Below are 17,403 nucleotides of genomic sequence, written 5' to 3' on the forward strand. Positions count from 1 at the left end.
TGATGAGAAAGTTTTCTGCGGATTTCATTCTAATCGTCTCCTTGTCCGCGGCGGTCTAGAATTTTAATAGCCTATAACCTTCCAATTACAGAGAAATGTGTACGGCAGCAGCGTCAGAGACCCTCTCCGCTACAGCGGGAACATTCCGCCGGAACGCGCGTGAGACGTGGGGAGCCGCTGGCGGGGGAAACGTTTTTATATGTCACTGAGATGTTACGAGCGGGTGATCAAAGATTATTGCGAGTCTGAGAAGGAAAAACACGTCAACGCCTCTTGAGTTAGATTAAAGGAGCGCTCTGTTGCTCGTAAGTTAGAACGGGCGGCTTTAATAGGAGGTAGCGTTATATTGAGATGTAAAGTGATCAATTTAGCTGACGTTTTAAAGTCTCATTCTCAAACCTTTGTGAGAAACTACTTGGTTTGGTTTGAGAGAATGTGTAAATGTTCACCTGTGTGTTCACCAGAACCCACAGCTGCGTGTGTAGTGTTATAGTGTGTATGTGCGCCCGCGCGTGTGTGTGTGTGTGATTCCAGTGTGCGTGGTTTAGTAAGGTTCGTCTCAGGAATGTGTATCTTACGTCTGTAAGTATTCGGACAATTACATTCTGAATGGATTAATGTGTGTACAGAGTGTCTAATTAAATGTCTAATTAATTTTCGACAATCCCATTGTGATTGTGTGACGCTCACACACACACATTCATGAACATTGTGGCAACTGAATGAGACCTCAGTGAAGTCTGGGAGTGTTGGAGGCCTGCAGTTGCATTTTTATTGTCCCCGTTTTCACCAAACATGATGACTTAATCACCAGAATGTGTCCGGTCTCGTCAGATATCAGAAGCTAAGCAGCATTGAGCCTGGATAGAGCTTGGATGGGCAAAAAACATGTGTTGCTGTAGGCTGTGGTGGCGTCAAGTCAGCCGAGGGCAGTGCAGCAATGTCTCACGCTTCAATATCTATACTACCCACGTGCACCAATCCGCACGACTAACGTGGCGACATGCGGTCAGATGATGGACATCCGTTAAAAAGAGCTTCATAGCTCATGGGATTTCTTCAGGATGAGTAAAGATTCTGATTCTGAAACAGCCCTCACCACCTCCGGCAAGCGGCCTGACCGCCGAGTCCCACGACGCCGCTCACCACCTCCGCCCTTTCCCCGCAGATTCGGGGCTGCCCTTCCGGCTGGGGCTCCCGTCCCTCCGCGCGCTCTCTGCCAGCCGGCGCTCGCTGTCTCGCCGCGACCCCGAGGCCGCGGTCGCTTCGGCCCTGAGCGGCGACGGCGGCGGCGGCGGCGAGAGCCCCGAGTCGATGGCCATGGTGGCGAGCGTCAGCCGCCACCGCTGCTCCGGCAAGGGCTCGGACGCCGATGTCACCACGCCGCTCAACCTCAGCCCGGACGCCGCACCCACTCCCGGCGGACGGAAGACGGCAGCGGCGGCCGCGGGAGAGGAGTCCGGGTCGCAGGCCGAGATGGAGGTGGGGCCTTACCCGTTCCTCCGCTGGAACCGCGACCGTCTCGCCGTGGGCCATCCCCTCGGGGGCTCCAGCTCCAGCCTCACGCGCTCCAGGTACGGTCTTGTGCTCGTCGCGATGGCTGCCGTTCCTTACCTTTGTTGACCCATGCAGTTCATGTCTTGATGGCGTTTTTCTGTTCTGGTGAGTTTTTCTAACCAATACGGATTCGATTGAAGTTAATGTTCTACGAATGCCGCTGTGTTGGTCACCCTTCGCGGAGCAAGAGCAGCTGAGCTCTGATTCCATGCCCACTGTTGCGATGATGATACCACGCAAATATTCCGCCTTCTGCAACATCGATTCCCAAAGGCGCTCGACACTAATGTGGCCATCAGATTGTGGGACAGAGAATTGGTCCGCAAAGTGTGCACCTGTGAGTGTTATCTCCTTGTTATGGCCGCGAGATATTCTCGGGGCAACAGGAGAACAGGCCAAACGTCTCGATCCAGAACCCTCTTCAAAAACTCTTGTGAGACTCTCCTGGGAAAATTAATTCACAAATTTAGTCATTATTAGTATTACTTGAGTCGTAAAAAAATCTACCCAGCTATGTTCTATGTACTGCATGTTGAACTTTTTCCGCACCGTACTTAGCCAATCGCGCTAATCGAAGGTGCGGGAGAAGGACAACAAACTGAACGCAAAAAGCAGCTCGACAGAAATTATTTTTAAATCTCGATCTTAAAAATGCATATCTCCAGTGGCTTTATAAGAAAGAGCGTTCCAGATGGCCGCAGAAGCGCGCATCTGAAAGCGCGCGACGCGGCGATGGCGCGGCGCACGATGAACCACCGCTGTGAAAACGACCGCTTCTCAGCAAGCTGCTCGCGTGCGCGCCGTCCGTTGTGCCAGGTCACGCGAGAGCGTGCGGAGTTTACGACGAGCTTCCTCCGTCGACGACGTGGAAATTGGGGCGTGGGGCGACAGGGTCAAATGGAGCTTCCACACCCGCCACTCCAGCTCCGGTAAGCGATCACATCATTAAACGTAAAAAAAAATTTAGAAGAGTTTTTTTTTTTTCATGTTATCCTTTCATGGTTATTCAAGCGATTTGACATTAAATTGGACGGATGATGTCGGTGGCGTGCAGATGAACAGGAGGTTGCGCGCGCGCGTTTTGATGGATGACTGGATCACGGGTGATTGTCTCTCTATTGGGCCGCTGTAGAAGAAGCTATTGGAGTAAAGTTCACCCGGGGTCACGCGGTAAATCGTAGCCGTCATCAACTCGTCCCCCGGCAAGCGCCACTCTGGTCCGCGCCGGGCCGCGATGGGTCAGCGTCGTGCGACAGCACTTTTTTTTTATTCCACCCGGAATGCACCGGGGAGGAAGGGGGGGGCGCTGTCAATCCACCGGCCTCGCTGGGGACGGCGTGAGCGCCGTGACAGCCCCGGTGAATGAGCAGAGAAATGTGGCCCATCTCACATTATGGGAATCACCCGAGCGCGTCAAAGGGACTACGTCTGACTGATGTAACTTGCGCAATGCTAGGGCGGCACACACCGCAGGCACGTTCACTTCAAAAGATCCTCATGCATTGTGGCTCGACTCTATTAAGAGTCCGTATCATGGATAGTCGAGTTAAAGAGGGCATCACGGCCAGCGCCGTTGATGCCACCGCACCTCGCCATTGATTTCTTCCTCCTGGGAGCTGTTGCGCAGCGAACACGTGACCTCCAGCATCTCTCCTTGCTCACCACCACTACCGTCTCTGGCTTGAGGTCTTCCCCTTGGTCGCTGACCTCTGGGAGCCGCTCCAATGCCCGTCTGGCTAACCTGCTTTGTTCCAGCACCTGCACTCACGTCCCATCGATCACAGCCTCAAAGCCTCGTCCTCCAGATTACATCTACGGCACCCTCCTGCCGATGTGTTTTCGGGCTGTGCCGCGTGTTGTTCGGCATCGGAGAGCCATACAACACAACCGAGAAGGCCTTACGCGGTGGTACTTTCCTGACACGTTCTCTTCCGAACTTTCAAGTTGCACCCTCCGCATGGCGTGCGCCGTTGGCACGCGATTACTCGGTAAGCGATGCCCCTCGGCAGAGCCCATGTTGGTGAGCCGATAACATCGGATAAGACACCTGACTCTGCGCGGTCAGGTTTGGTTCAACTCGGGTGAAGGTGGTGTTCATCATTAAGGGCTGCGTGCACTCTCCTCACCTTCCCCGCGATCGCAGCCGGAGATAAATAATGTAGCCCACGTGCTTCTGTCTTCCATGCATAATGCACCAATCGAGTGCAGCCTCTGCATATTTTATGCCAGATTCTTTGACGGATTTTACGGATATTAATGGCCACTTGAAAGTCAATCCCCAACGGGAGCATGAAGGTGCACCGCAGTTCACCGACCCTTCGCAAAGAAACCACAGCCACTGCTCACGCTGACCCATGGGAGTTTTAATGACGTGTGCATGCAAATGAGGTATGCACCGACTCACCCCCACTCACCCCAGAAACTTGATTTGGGGCCATGACACAGGGTCACCGCTTTTTTATTTATTTAATATTCTTGTCCCCTTTCTACAATTTCGTTTGTATCCTCTCTGGCTTCATGCTCGTCTCGTTCGCACGGTTTTGTTTGTCCCATGAACCTAAACGTGACATCGGCTTATAACACGCAAATAATTATTCAGCAATAGCCCAAAATAGTTGTTGCGCACGTGCTGCTTCGACACGTTGCGTCGTGAGAATCGATTTCAGAGCCGGCGAATCGACGCGTCGTTGCTCGCCGGCTGAAACCGCGTGGGGCGTTCCGATGTGAGACGCAGCGGCATGGTCAGGTTGCCGGGTCCCCGTCGGTCACTCTTCAACTGGGCGAGCAACCGTTGGAGAGCAGACGTCTCTTTTTTTGTCGATGGGGATCTGGCGTCGGGCAGGGAAATGGAGGACTACGGAAGTCGCGCGCACGCAATGTGTCCACTTACCGATTAACAGTTAAATGCAAAATAACCTCAACAAGGCTCGCAAGAAAATGAAACGATTAACACACGAAACGTATGAAAGACACGTAAACGAACTAAGGATAAATTATATTAAAAACCTGCCAACCAAATGAGTTAGACAACAATCAGAAGTGAATTGCATAAGAGTATGCTGGTCTTAATGCAAAACTAAATATTCAAAACAGAAGAAAATAATAAGACTACATACCGATCAGATCAGCGAGAGGCAAGAATCGTGGCAAACCCCATCAATTAACGCGGCCAAATATCAAAAAAGTCAACAACAAAAACCAAAACAAGGCAAAGTAAAAAATAATAAGTAGGCGGCCAAGTGAGACGGTAATCAGAAGCAACTGTCAGACAACTGCATGCAACTTTCAACTGCATTGAAGGTTTCTGCGTGTCACAGCCTTGCGTTGCCAGCGCAGAGGCGTGCCCTGCGCTGGCAGGATTTGGGTTTTTTGCGACTGAAACTGCCCCCTTCCTTGTTTCGCGAACAAGAACATTTTTCAAAATTGGTTTCTTTGGGTAAAAAATGTGTGTCGTAAACCCTCCTCCACCCGACACGGTCAGTTGATTAAAGAGTCACGCGAATCAAAGGAGACAGATGTCTTACTGCTTCGGCAGCACCACCTCTGTTGTTGTTGTTGTTGGAGAGCGATCTGACAACATTTACAATGGGTCGATCTCGAGATGTGAGCTCCCATTAACAAACCTGATGGTGCTGGATGTGGTCTCCAGCGAAACGTCTGCAGCCACTTCAACGTCGTTGAGATTCCCCTCCAAGGACAACAACAACAACAACAAAACAACAACAACTACAACGCCGGTGGTGTGCTGCTGAAGCAGTACGACATTGGGCAGCTTTGATTCTCGTGACACTTTTATTTACTGGCCGTGTCGGGTGGAGGAGGGGTGACAACACACAATTTTACTTAGGCAACCTTACCCCGCATAAAACTATTATAAATCATATTGGCCGTGAAAGCCTACGTATGAAATGGAACGAGGAAATGTAATTTGTAATCTGGAATGCCTTGCCGGCGGTGAATCCGGCACGCGACGAGCCTCAGTGTTTGTAGGAGGGAGTGCAAGACTCATTATTTTCTCATGGCTTTTACTTAAACATGATTTTATTGTCTTCGCATTTAATTTTAGTGTACAATGTGTTGATACCCCCTTGAGTGAAGGTGATATTACATTTCAAATAAATACGGTTTACGGTTTAAATATTATATTTTTTTACATAACATTTTATTTCAGCAGGAAGGCCTCAATGAGCTGTAAGTTTCTTTCAGATGTTATACAGTGCAGCTGTTAGTTACAATAATTGTTACAGCTCGCGATACAGACGGCGAGTAGCGGTACGTGTTACAGGAATCGGTTGTATGCATTAAAAAAACGTGACGAAGTTATTTTGCAAAAGAAGGGCAAGAAATTATAATTTGACAAAGCGAAGACAATCAGTAAACTGGAACCCCAAGTACCATCCACACAGACTGGAGCTCACGCTTGTCTGCCGATGATTTGCCCCAGCTACTTCTATGAAGGAGCTTGAGTGTCAGGAGTGGACCGAGGTGAAGGGTCTCTCTCTCTTCTTTATTTGACAGTTCTTTGGCTCGAGCTCCTTCCGTCCTAAAACGAGTCGAAGCTTCATGTAGGAAAATTCAGAATCAAAATTACGAGGATGTTTATTTTGAATAAATAAAAAAAAGATATGTGGGAGGCTGGAACGGGCAGAGTTCTGGAAGCTGATTCACTGGGGGACTTTTCAACAAACGCCTTGATGAGATACGTGATCAATATCGCGACGAACAACCCAGCGAGCTCTATGGTTCAGCAGAATGCCCCCCTCCCTCGTTTGTAACCCTTGTTATGTTCCTAGGTTCTTATGATCTTGAGCTGTCTTCTTCATTTCACTCGATAGACTCCTTGTAGTGAAGTCTTCAAACAGCGTTGCTCTGCCTCTTGGCCTATTTCCCCCAAGACCAACAACACAAATCTTGTCGCCACCCTTAATTAACCTACGTTCGCGGGTTTGCAGAAATGTTTTGTGATAAGACATCTGCCGACGGGCCGTTTTTGTTGGCGCAGACACGAGCAAAGGTTTCCAGATCATGAATTCGACATTTAAAACATTCGGACATTCATTCCTCACACGGTGCTGGCAGTGGTGCACGAACACAACACACGTGCAGCACAACACACGTGCAGCACACCCGTCACGAACACAACACACGTGCAGCACACCCGTCACGAACACAACACACGTGCAGCACACCCGTCACGAGCACAACACACGTGCAGCACACCCGTCACGAACACAACACACGTGCAGCACACCACAGTGCAGCACACCCGTCACGAACACAACACACATGCAGCACACCCGTCACGAACACAACACACGTGCAGCACACCCGTCACGAACACAACACACGTGCAGCACACCCGTCACGAGCACAACACACGTGCAGCACACCCGTCACGAACACAACACACGTGCAGCACACCCGTCACGAACACAACACACTTGCAGCACACCCGTCACGAACACAACACACGTGCAGCACACCCGTCACGAGCACAACACAGTGCAGCACACCCGTCACGAACACAACACACGTGCAGCACACCCGTCACGAACACAACACACGTGCAGCACACCACAGTGCAGCACACCCGTCACGAACACAACACACATGCAGCACACCCGTCACGAACACAACACACGTGCAGCACACCCGTCACGAACACACCACAGTGCAGCACACCCGTCACAAACACAACACACATGCAGCACACCCGTCACGAACACAACACACGTGCAGCACACCCGTCACGAACACAACACACTTGCAGCACACCCGTCACGAACACAACACACGTGCAGCACACCCGTCACGAGCACAACACAGTGCAGCACACCCGTCACGAACACAACACACGTGCAGCACACCCGTCACGAACACAACACACGTGCAGCACACCCGTCATGAACACAACACACGTGCAGCACACCCATCACGAACACAACACACGTGCAGCACACCCGTCACGAACACAACACACGTGCAGCACACCCATCACGAACACAACACACGTGCAGCACACCCATCACGAACACAACACACGTGCAGCACACCCGTCACGAACACAACACACGTGCAGCACACCCGTCACGAACACAACACACGTGCAGCACACCCGTCACGAACACAACACACGTGCAGCACACCCATCACGAACACAACACACGTGCAGCACACCCGTCACGAACACAACACACGTGCAGCACACCCGTCACGAACACAACACACGTGCAGCACACCCGTCACGAGCACAACACACGTGCAGCACACCCGTCACGAACACAACACACGTGCAGCACACCCATCACGAACACAACACACGTGCAGCACACCCGTCACGAACACAACACACGTGCAGCACACCCGTCACGAGCACAACACACGTGCAGCACACCCGTCACGAACACAACACACGTGCAGCACACCCGTCACGAACACAACACACGTGCAGCACACCCATCACGAACACAACACACGTGCAGCACACCTGTCACGAACACAACACACGTGCAGCACACCCGTCACGAACACAACACACGTGCAGCACACCCGTCACGAACACAACACACGTGCAGCACACCCGTCACGAACACAACACACGTGCAGCACACCCGTCACGAACACAACACACGTGCAGCACACCCGTCACGAGCACAACACATGTGCAGCACACCCGTCACGAACACTGCCCCAAATGGCCCTCGTGCACAGCGTCATCTGTGTGCTATGAAGAAACGTCGCCGATTATACACAGACGGTAGGGGAGAGTTATTGACGAATGTGTTGGGTTTTTGATACAGTCGCGGGGACCGTGATGAGAAGCGCCTGCGGATCCTGTGGTTATGGAGTGTGCAGGCTGTGCAGCTGCACAGGAACCCGCGTGGCTATGGAGTGTGCAGGCAGTGCAGCTGCACAGGAACCCACGTGACTATGGAGTGTGCAGGCAGTGCAGCTGCACAGGAACCCACGTGACAATGCAGTGTGCAGGCAGTGCAGCTGCACAGGAACCCGCGTGACTATGGAGTGTGCAGGCAGTGCAACTGCACAGGAACCCACGTGACTATGGAGTGTGCAGGCAGTGCAGCTGCACAGGAACCCACGTGACAATGCAGTGTGCAGGCAGTGCAGCTGCACAGGAACCCGCGTGACTATGGAGTGTGCAGGCAGTGCAGCTGCACAGGAACCCACGTGTCTATGGATTGTGCAGGCTGTGCAGCTGCACAGGGACCCACGTGGTTATGGAGTGTGCAGGTGGTGCAGCTGCACAGGAACCCACGGGTCCGAGGACCCCAGGCACCAGGCTGCCAAGAGGAGAGGGAATCGGCCGGAGGCCCCCATTGCATCCCTTCCACCAGGGCCCGTGCCATCCACGCTAGGCCACTGCATTGCTCATAAGCCACTGCTCACAGCGGTGACCATCCTGGGGGTGGTAAATTATAAGGTAGATTATTGATTATTTTTACGATTATTTTTTAATTGATTACAAGTTCATTTGAAAGCAGAAGGAAAACCAGCATCCTTTTTAGCCACAAAGTGATTCTAATAGCCACTGTTTCGTGATGCCATCATCGTAACCGACGAGTGAAACTCGTGCCGTTCGTCTCCCTGCACTGCGCAAGGCAGTCTCTCGCTCTTGGACTTTGCGTGGCACGTGTTTACACCCCTGCGCCTGCAGCGTTTCCACTGACTCACGTTCCCTTCGTATCTTTGTTGTTTTAACGTCTAATCGATACGCAGTTGCGCGCGCGAGCGCTCTGCACGCACAATGTCGAACTTCTTTTGCACCGCACGTGGCCGACTCCGTAAAGCGGCGTGCCGGCGGCGTCCGCGCGAGAGCGGAGTTGGCGAGTGAGCGGCTCCCACTTTCCGCACGCGTCGCACTCCGCAGAGACCAAACGGGTCGTGTTTGGTTTACTTTTTTAGTTTCACCTCTTCCGTAATGGACGTGAACAATAACGGGCCTTGAGTTTTTGCGGCTCGAGGTCGTCCGTTCTAATCAGTGCTCCAATTAAATTGTGCAGTTTCCACCCGGCAATATTAATGTAACCTATTAGAGATGCGTATGACGTTATTATAATGCAATTAACATTGTTAGTTCATGCAACATTTTTTAAACGAATAAAGACAAAAATAATAATTTCAATTACGCTCAGTTGTATTATGCGTTTGTTTACATGGACGGAAGTGTTATCCCTTGGTTATTCATAATTATAATTAATTCTAAGTTAATTTGCAAAAAAAACTAATTGGCGCCCTTACAATCCACGAGATGATTTTAATGGCAACTGGGGCAATGTCCCATTTCATGTTCAGAATTATTTTGTATCTATCCATTAATGATCAGCTTTCAGATGCTGCACTCCAGCAATTGTATCGTAACAACCAATGCAAGCGTGTGAAAACTAACAAGATGCAAAGACGTGAACTTGCATTGCAGTTAGACTCCAAATTGTATTGCGTTGCATGATTTTAAGTCCGCCAAAACATAATTAGTAAGAGTGCAATAATGATCCTGGACGGCTGGTTCGGACACACAGCGGCCTTCGGATCACGTGATCCCACACCAGTCTGTGCCTCGCTCAGTTCCACTCACGCCTTTCTCGTTTCTCGTTCACATTCTCAATGCCCCCCACCTACTGCCGCGACTCTGCTCTGGCCCGTGCCAAAGTGGGGGCGGCGGAGGGCGGCACGGGCAACCACGTGAAGCCGCCGCTGCTCAACTCGACGTCCGACTCGGACCTGATGCGCTACCGGGCGCTGAGCAAACTGCCGCAGCTCACGCTCAACTTGGCCGAGCTGCACTCGGGCGCCTCGCCCGTGTCGCCGCCCACCTCGGAGCGCCGCCTCATCGCCCCGCGCGTCAAGGAGCGCACGCAGAACGTCACCGAGAAGGTCACGCAGGTGAGCGAGCGATGGCGACGGCGCTTGCGCCACCGCCAGCCAGCGTTGTGGCGCGCCTGCACCGTGCGGTTGGGCGTTGCGTCGCTCGTCGCAGGGCCAAGCGCCACGGTGGCTAGGAGATGTTAACTACCTCGCCCGGTATACAGGAGGTTGTGGATTCGATCCCGACCCTGAAGTCTGCCGTATATTATGAGTTTGCGTGTTATCTCCCCGTGGTCGTATGGATTTTTCTCCGGGTCCTTTGGTTTTTCCCTCCGCATTTAAAAAACACGCGTTTAAAGTTTTTGGCTCCTGCTATAAATTTCCACGTGACAAGCCACTTCGTTGAGGTACCATTTTTGGCCAGGTAGCGTCTGAAAAAAACAGCTATATTGCTCAGTGATCCTTACCCGGGGAAAAAATAGTTTTATAGTTTAGAGCGCCGGCACGTTTTACAGCTGGTAGCAGAGGTTCGCGGGTTGCACTCCAGGGCAGCCCTAGTTAATACTGCGGCGGGCACGTTAAACATTCAAAACGCACACCGCGTCTGCTTCACATGCGAGTGTACAAGATCCGATGACGTCTGAAAAATAGTCGCCCATGTGTGCCAGCGTCACGGTCCACATTTGGCCAAAATAAAAAAAAATCCTCGATGGAAAATTAGAGCAACATCGCCCCCTACAGCGAACCTTGGCGAGATCCTCTTAAAAACTACTACCGAGAATCTGTGAGGCATTCTTGGGTAAATTAATATGGTAACGTACTTTAGCAAACCCAGGAACATGAGTAAAGGATTGTCAAATCACCCTTTCAGCTTGAGGAGGCCCTCGTGATTCAAACAAGGAATGGACCAAATATCCCAAGCGGTAAGATTCTGCAAATGTGTCTCGGGACTCCGTGAGACTGTTAAAGAAACGATTATGAAGTGTCGGGCATGTCCAATAACGTGATTTTTATTTTACATTTTATATTTTACAAGCCCAACGCAATCAATCATTCTTCAATTACATTTTGTTTTCCATTTGTGAGTAATTTAATTTAATCGTGCCATTAGCGAAAATTGCAGTTTGATTGTGTTACGCAGTAAACAGAATGTTGCACACGGAACGGCAGACGTGCATGGGAATAATGCACGCGAGGAACATATGGTCTTCCGTGTTGGCCGAAAACTACCGATGAAATTACGCAGCAGCAGCAGCAGAAGCCATAAACGTGGTAGTGGCCCCGCACAGGGCTCATTGCCGCAATATAATACGCCCGCGATAGCAGGAGGAGGATGCCTATTCAGTATTGTTTAAGTAAACAGGCCTCTCTGCATCAACAACCGTGGTGCACAGATAAACAAAGGGGGCACACAATACCCTGGCTCGTGTTGCATCGCTCGCGCGCGCGCATCGCGTCCGCACAGGTAGATTTACCTGGTGAAGCGTCCGTGCGTGCGTGCAAATGGAGATGGATGATCATTGTCTCGTCGTTCCATGAGGATCTCTCTCGTCTCTCTCTTTGTGTCTCTCGAGTCGCACCACGCGCACGCGTACAGAGATGGTAAACAATCGCGATTCATTTCGCGTGGCTTCAACGCCGTCCCCGAGGTAGAATTTGGTACACGAGAAGGCTGTGACACAGGAAGGCTGTAACACACAATGCAGTTCGCACAAGAAGCACAACGCATACCACAAAGACAAGACAAAGATCCCTTGTATAGCATTCACGGACTTTTGGGGCATGTGCTGTTTGCGAATTATGAAGCTCGGCATGGCACATGATTGCGTGGGTGGCCATCACCACGCCCGGCCGCCTTTGTCTCCCGAGTAGCAATGTTTACACACCGCACCAGGTATTCATTTGAGGCGGAGTCGACCTGGGGAAGGCCCAGGACCGGTTCAGATCATTCTTCACTGGTGTTGGCCGTGGGTGGGGATCGAACCCGGCTCGTCGGGTGTGTAGCGTACCCCGCTAACTACCACACTACCACTCCCCACACACATAGAGACACACACACAAATACACGTATGCATGCACAAACATCCAATGCTCACGATCCCCTGCAGCCACTATATATTTAAACTGGTGACCAAAATAACCCAATTGATGGGAAAAAAAATCCATCAATTTGCAGGGGGCTATGAATCAATGCTCGTCCGGTAGCACGTAAAGCGTGGACCGTGCGCGCTGCTTGTGGCGTGCGCTCGTGCTCACGGGGGACCGCGCGTTCAAAGGTTGCGTCCTGGCTGTGAAAGCATCTCCCGGGAGACGCGGCGCAGCGGTTTGTGCCGTTCGCCGCTCGTCGCAGAGGTTTCCTGGTTCGAAATCCAACAGCCGCGCTAGTTAATACCGCGGTGTGTGTACGAAGCGTAACAATAGTCGGCGCCGTCTGCTTCACAGTGGACGTCAAAGATTCCCCCCGTGCCGTAATTCGCAAGAGTGGAAACATTGCGTGCCAGCGTCATGGTCCAAGTTTGCCAAATTAAAACAATTAAATTACTCGCGAATCACTTAATTGAAATATGCTATGTGTAGCCATCATCGCAGACTGCTACGAAAACCTGGCAGGACCCGTCAGATAGCGAGTCACGAGACTAGCTGAGGCTCCCAGGGTACAGGCGTCATAAATACATCGCACGATGGACCGATACGCTTGTGAAATTGCAACTCTGTCAGCAGAGGGCGATGGTGCCTTACGCATTCAGTGCTATATATATATAAAACCTGATTCAGGAGCAAAGCATCTAAAACAGAGCATGCACATACAGACCTAATAGTGCTATGCGTGTAGATTGCTGTGATACTATAAGCGTGCATAATGATCCTCCGTGCTGTAAACACTTTTCAATTTGACTGCAATGTTTTATATTTTGTTTTCCAAAATTATATTCTGATTGAGTCACCGGTATCGTACCCTAAGACAAAGGCCTATGCAAGTGCAACTCCGGAAGCTGGCAGTGCATCACCCTGTGCCAGACAAAGGCCCCGAAAGATGACCTCACAGACCAACTTCTCAATCCACTTCACTTGGCCTCTTCATCCACGCTGCCCCCCCGGCTCCTATTTTCCTGCAAATTGTTCGTCCCGTGTCGATTAAATCCAAATCCGAGCTGGAATTTAGGCAATTTGAGCGAAACATCAAACTGAATTTGTCAAATGTCATTGTCGACCAAGCCGAAACCATGAAACTGGCTTCGCTTGAGAACGCTGATGGATCGCGTGCGGTTGAAACCTGGACTCGAACCCAGGATCTCCATGCTCTGAGCCACTTGGTCACCTCGAACCTTTCACACATCACCGACAGTGATCATTTACGGAATCGGACTATGGCATGGATATACACGGTGGCCCAAACATCGACTTCACGACGGATTAATGCGTTGACATTTGCTTTGGCTGTGTATCTCTGATTTAAGCTGCAAATCATGCAATTACAATGAAAGCAGGATTTCGATTTTATACTGCGTCTAAATGCAACCACACCATACCAAATAGCGGGACGTGCATCACTTCGAGAAGGAGATGTGTGTGTGTATATCCCCAACACGAATTTCTAAAGAAGAAATAGTAATTGTCAGAAAATAATCAAAGGGTGATGAGTCTGGGCTCCACAGGGACAGCACGGATGACGGGCGGAAGGGATTCGCAGGCTGTGGGGGCAGCAGAGCAGAATAAGCGACCTCCCACTGAGCGAAGGTTGACTGGGGTTTAACACGTAGGCTTTCGCGACCAATATCATCCATAATAGAGGTGTTTGGGTTAGATCGCATAAATATATTAATGTGTCATTAAAACCCGCCACCACCTAACAAATCTGGCTGTCGCCTAATGAAGCTAGTTGTAATTACTGGCGAAACGTCGTACTCAGATTGTTAATGTTGTGGCTTGGCTCTCCAACACACCAGTGTGCTGTACTAGTGACGAATTGCCACGTTCTGTTTACGTGACAACCCTTACTAGTTGGCTGTGTCGGGTGGTGGCGGGTTTTAACGACACATTTATAAATTAACGCGATCTAACCTATTGCACAACTCTATGTACGTTTTCCTCCCACGTACCGTTTGGGAGATGCAGAGCGTGACGGACGGACACTTGCCAATGATCTATCTAGACAAATAGCTCGCACATCCTCTGGACATGACAGTCCCTTCCTTCCCTCTCTCCAGCCAGCAAGCCAAACGTATTTTCTCATAAACGTCCACGGGGACGATGGTGTGGTAGCGTAACTCCCGCGCGTCTGCACGGGACACACGGCCGCGGTGGGAGGCGTAACGCCGACGCGAGGCGCACGGCGCTGGCTCAACGCGCTTGGATGCGGGTGACGGCAACGCGCAGAGCGCCTGCCCCCCGGCACAAGGGAGCCACACAGGCAGTGGAAAGAGCCAAACGCCGGTACGCTGCATACTTTGTTCAGAGACCGCTTCAAGGCACCTTATTTTACATCGATTATATATTTTAAAAGAAATTGTTAAATAGTGGAATAAGTTTGACTACGGAGGGTGCGAAAAAAGTTCAACATACATACGTAGCGAACCGTGCTCATCGGAGGTGGCCACCGTGGAAGAATAGGCCAAGATACCCCCTCGTGCGGCGCTGCTTGACCTGGGGTGCACCCTGCACCCCCTGGAGGTGCGAGATGCCCTTTCTTGGGGTGCGAGACATGGCCAGATTGTTTTTAGAAGGAAAATCATAGAAACGCAACTTAGGCACGTGAGTGAAACTACTTTGTATTTGTTAACATTGTACATTTCTTGAACGATTGAGAAACAAAGGGTTAAAAGGCTGCAGTAAAGTAAGAGATCGCCTTTCTATTTCTTTCTCCAGACAAGACCCTCTCACCAGCAGTGGTATGAGAGAAAAACACATTGCAGGGCCTGCACCTGAACGAACATTGTCCTGATCTTTGTGTTGTTGGCTGTTGATGTTTTTGTTTTGCCGCGCGAGCTCAGCTTGTGGCCGATTGCCTGGGCCACGTAGTGCGAGTTGGAGTTGCCCCCCCCCCCCCAGCAAAGATCCCCGTGGCTGTGACGCTCACGGCCGGGGGGGGAGGGAGTTGGGGGGGGGCGGTGCCCCCGCCAGATCGCTCGCCCCTCTCGCGTCCGCAGTATTTGGAATCGGCCCTTTGGGACGACGAGCGGGCCGGGGTAGCCCGAGTGGGACAGGGAGTGCCCCCACCGGGTGCCGGATTATCCGAGTAGTAGCTACTACACATATGTAGTAGTAGTTACTACATATGTGTAGTAGCTACTGCTACATGTGTAGTAGCGACGGGCCCCGCACTTTCAAGGGCCCCGCGCTAAACGCTTTCAAGCTATCAATTCCGGTTCAGTGATTCTGCACTTGCTCTCTTACTATAGTACTATACTGCCTTCAACTTTCATGAACGACTGGGTGTTTAAGGTTAGCGATTTGTCGGATTATCTCGCTGAATAGAAAATGAAAACATACAATTACTTTACTACGCAAGTTAAAAATGTGTTTTAATATTTACGTGTTTTTTTTATATTTAGGGCCCCTTTATAACATATGCTACAGGCCCCGCACTAGCTTCATCCAGCACTGCCCCCCCCCCAATCCCTCGAGCGCCGAGGCGAAAACTTTGCAGCGTTCAGCGTCGCTCATTCGCAGTTGGGGTTCTCGTTGACAGAGGCGACTCTTGCCATTCACTGTCCACAGAGCTCTCGTCAATTCCACAAAGCAACGGCCGTCGCGTTTTTAGTCGGCTGCGGTTCCAGTTGACCGCCCCTAACCGTCAAGAGAGAAGATCTGTCAAAAGTAACCAAACGCATTGCACGTGTGTTGAACTTCTTTCGCACCGTACGTAGCCAACCGTGCCACGCAGGTAACATGTAAAGCCGCAGCCCTGCAATGTCTTTCTCGCGCCCCTGCCGCCGTAGCTCTGGAGAATGCCCCCCTACTGGAGGGCCCATGGCCTTCGCTGGCCAGACGTCTCGGAGGACGTTAAGGTTCCCGCCCTTGAGCCCAGCACACGCGGTGAACCCTTGCGGGTGCATGCGAGTTGTAATAAACTTGCCCCATTGTTACTCCTGCCGCGCCGGGAGATCTAGTGGACGACACCAGTTGGTCAAAATTAACGAAATGAGGGAACACGCCACAGATGACCTTTAGCTCGTGATGGCCTTCGTCTGGCAGTGGATAAATGATAGCCGATGATGATGACATTGAGTGCAGCCCCCTGCCGAAGGCGATGTGGATGGTGGTAGCAGGTTGTTTTACAGTGGACGTCAGTGAGTGATGCTGCTGTGTACTCGACCGACACATTCGTGAGAGATGTGAAATTAGTGTTTTTATGGCTCTGCAAAGAAAACACCAGGAGATTTAAACAAATGCTGGATGTAACTTAATGGAGACATGAATAATGCTGGCAGATGGGGTTTTTTCCGGGTCCTCCTACGATCCTCCAAGCGCCGGTCGCGAAGCATTCATTATGCTCTTGGCGGCGAAGCATAACTCATTGGTTGTACCACGGCCTTGGAAACGATTGTTGTGCAGCATTTTGTCATGTGCAGGGGAATAAACGTCAATTGTGTGGTATAATTTCCAATATTTAAAGTAATGTTCGGTTCGTCTACCCGTTATGGAAAAAAAACACAAATATATACAGAGCCTTCTTTGTCTCCGTGCATTATTTGACGGCGTTCTAACAATACCAAACAATACCAAATCGGGATTTAACTTTTACGCTTATATCTCTTTTGTAATCGCATTTCACATTCACGGACTCGAGTAGTTCCGTTGACAAAACACGGCCCGGGCTCTGTGTGCCAGCTGAATCGTTTAATACCCAAAAGGCAAACTGGTATAGACAAGAGGTAAGCTTAACCACACACACACAGTGAATTAATGTCGCTCCACATCAGTGCCACTGAGCTCCCCTTCTCTAATCCGTGCCAGCCATGCAAAGGAATCGCCCGTAAGATGATTAGACAGGGAGGCTCTCGATTTGCGACCGATTGTCGT

The 17,403-nt window shown here is 50.9% G+C and overlaps 1 protein-coding gene across 3 annotated transcripts in view; it reads left to right on the forward strand.

Moving 5' to 3' along the window:
* The window catches only part of LOC116948728 (voltage-gated inwardly rectifying potassium channel KCNH2-like), a 166,607-nt gene that overhangs the window by 93,586 nt on the left and 55,618 nt on the right, over positions 1 to 17,403 (forward strand). For all 3 annotated transcript variants that reach the window (XM_032965750.2, XM_076071722.1, XM_032965751.2), the window contains exons 4-6: positions 1,169 to 1,574; positions 2,374 to 2,486; positions 10,226 to 10,458. In XM_032965750.2, coding sequence (XP_032821641.1) covers positions 1,169 to 1,574; positions 2,374 to 2,486; positions 10,226 to 10,458 — 752 coding nt within the window. The remainder of the gene's footprint in view (positions 1 to 1,168; positions 1,575 to 2,373; positions 2,487 to 10,225; positions 10,459 to 17,403) is intronic.

Source organism: Petromyzon marinus, chromosome 34, assembly GCF_048934315.1.
Source record: "Petromyzon marinus isolate PM22_M1 ecotype Great Lakes invasive population chromosome 34, UKy_Petmar_22M1.pri1.0, whole genome shotgun sequence".
Classification (NCBI taxonomy): domain Eukaryota; kingdom Metazoa; phylum Chordata; class Hyperoartia; order Petromyzontiformes; family Petromyzontidae; genus Petromyzon; species Petromyzon marinus.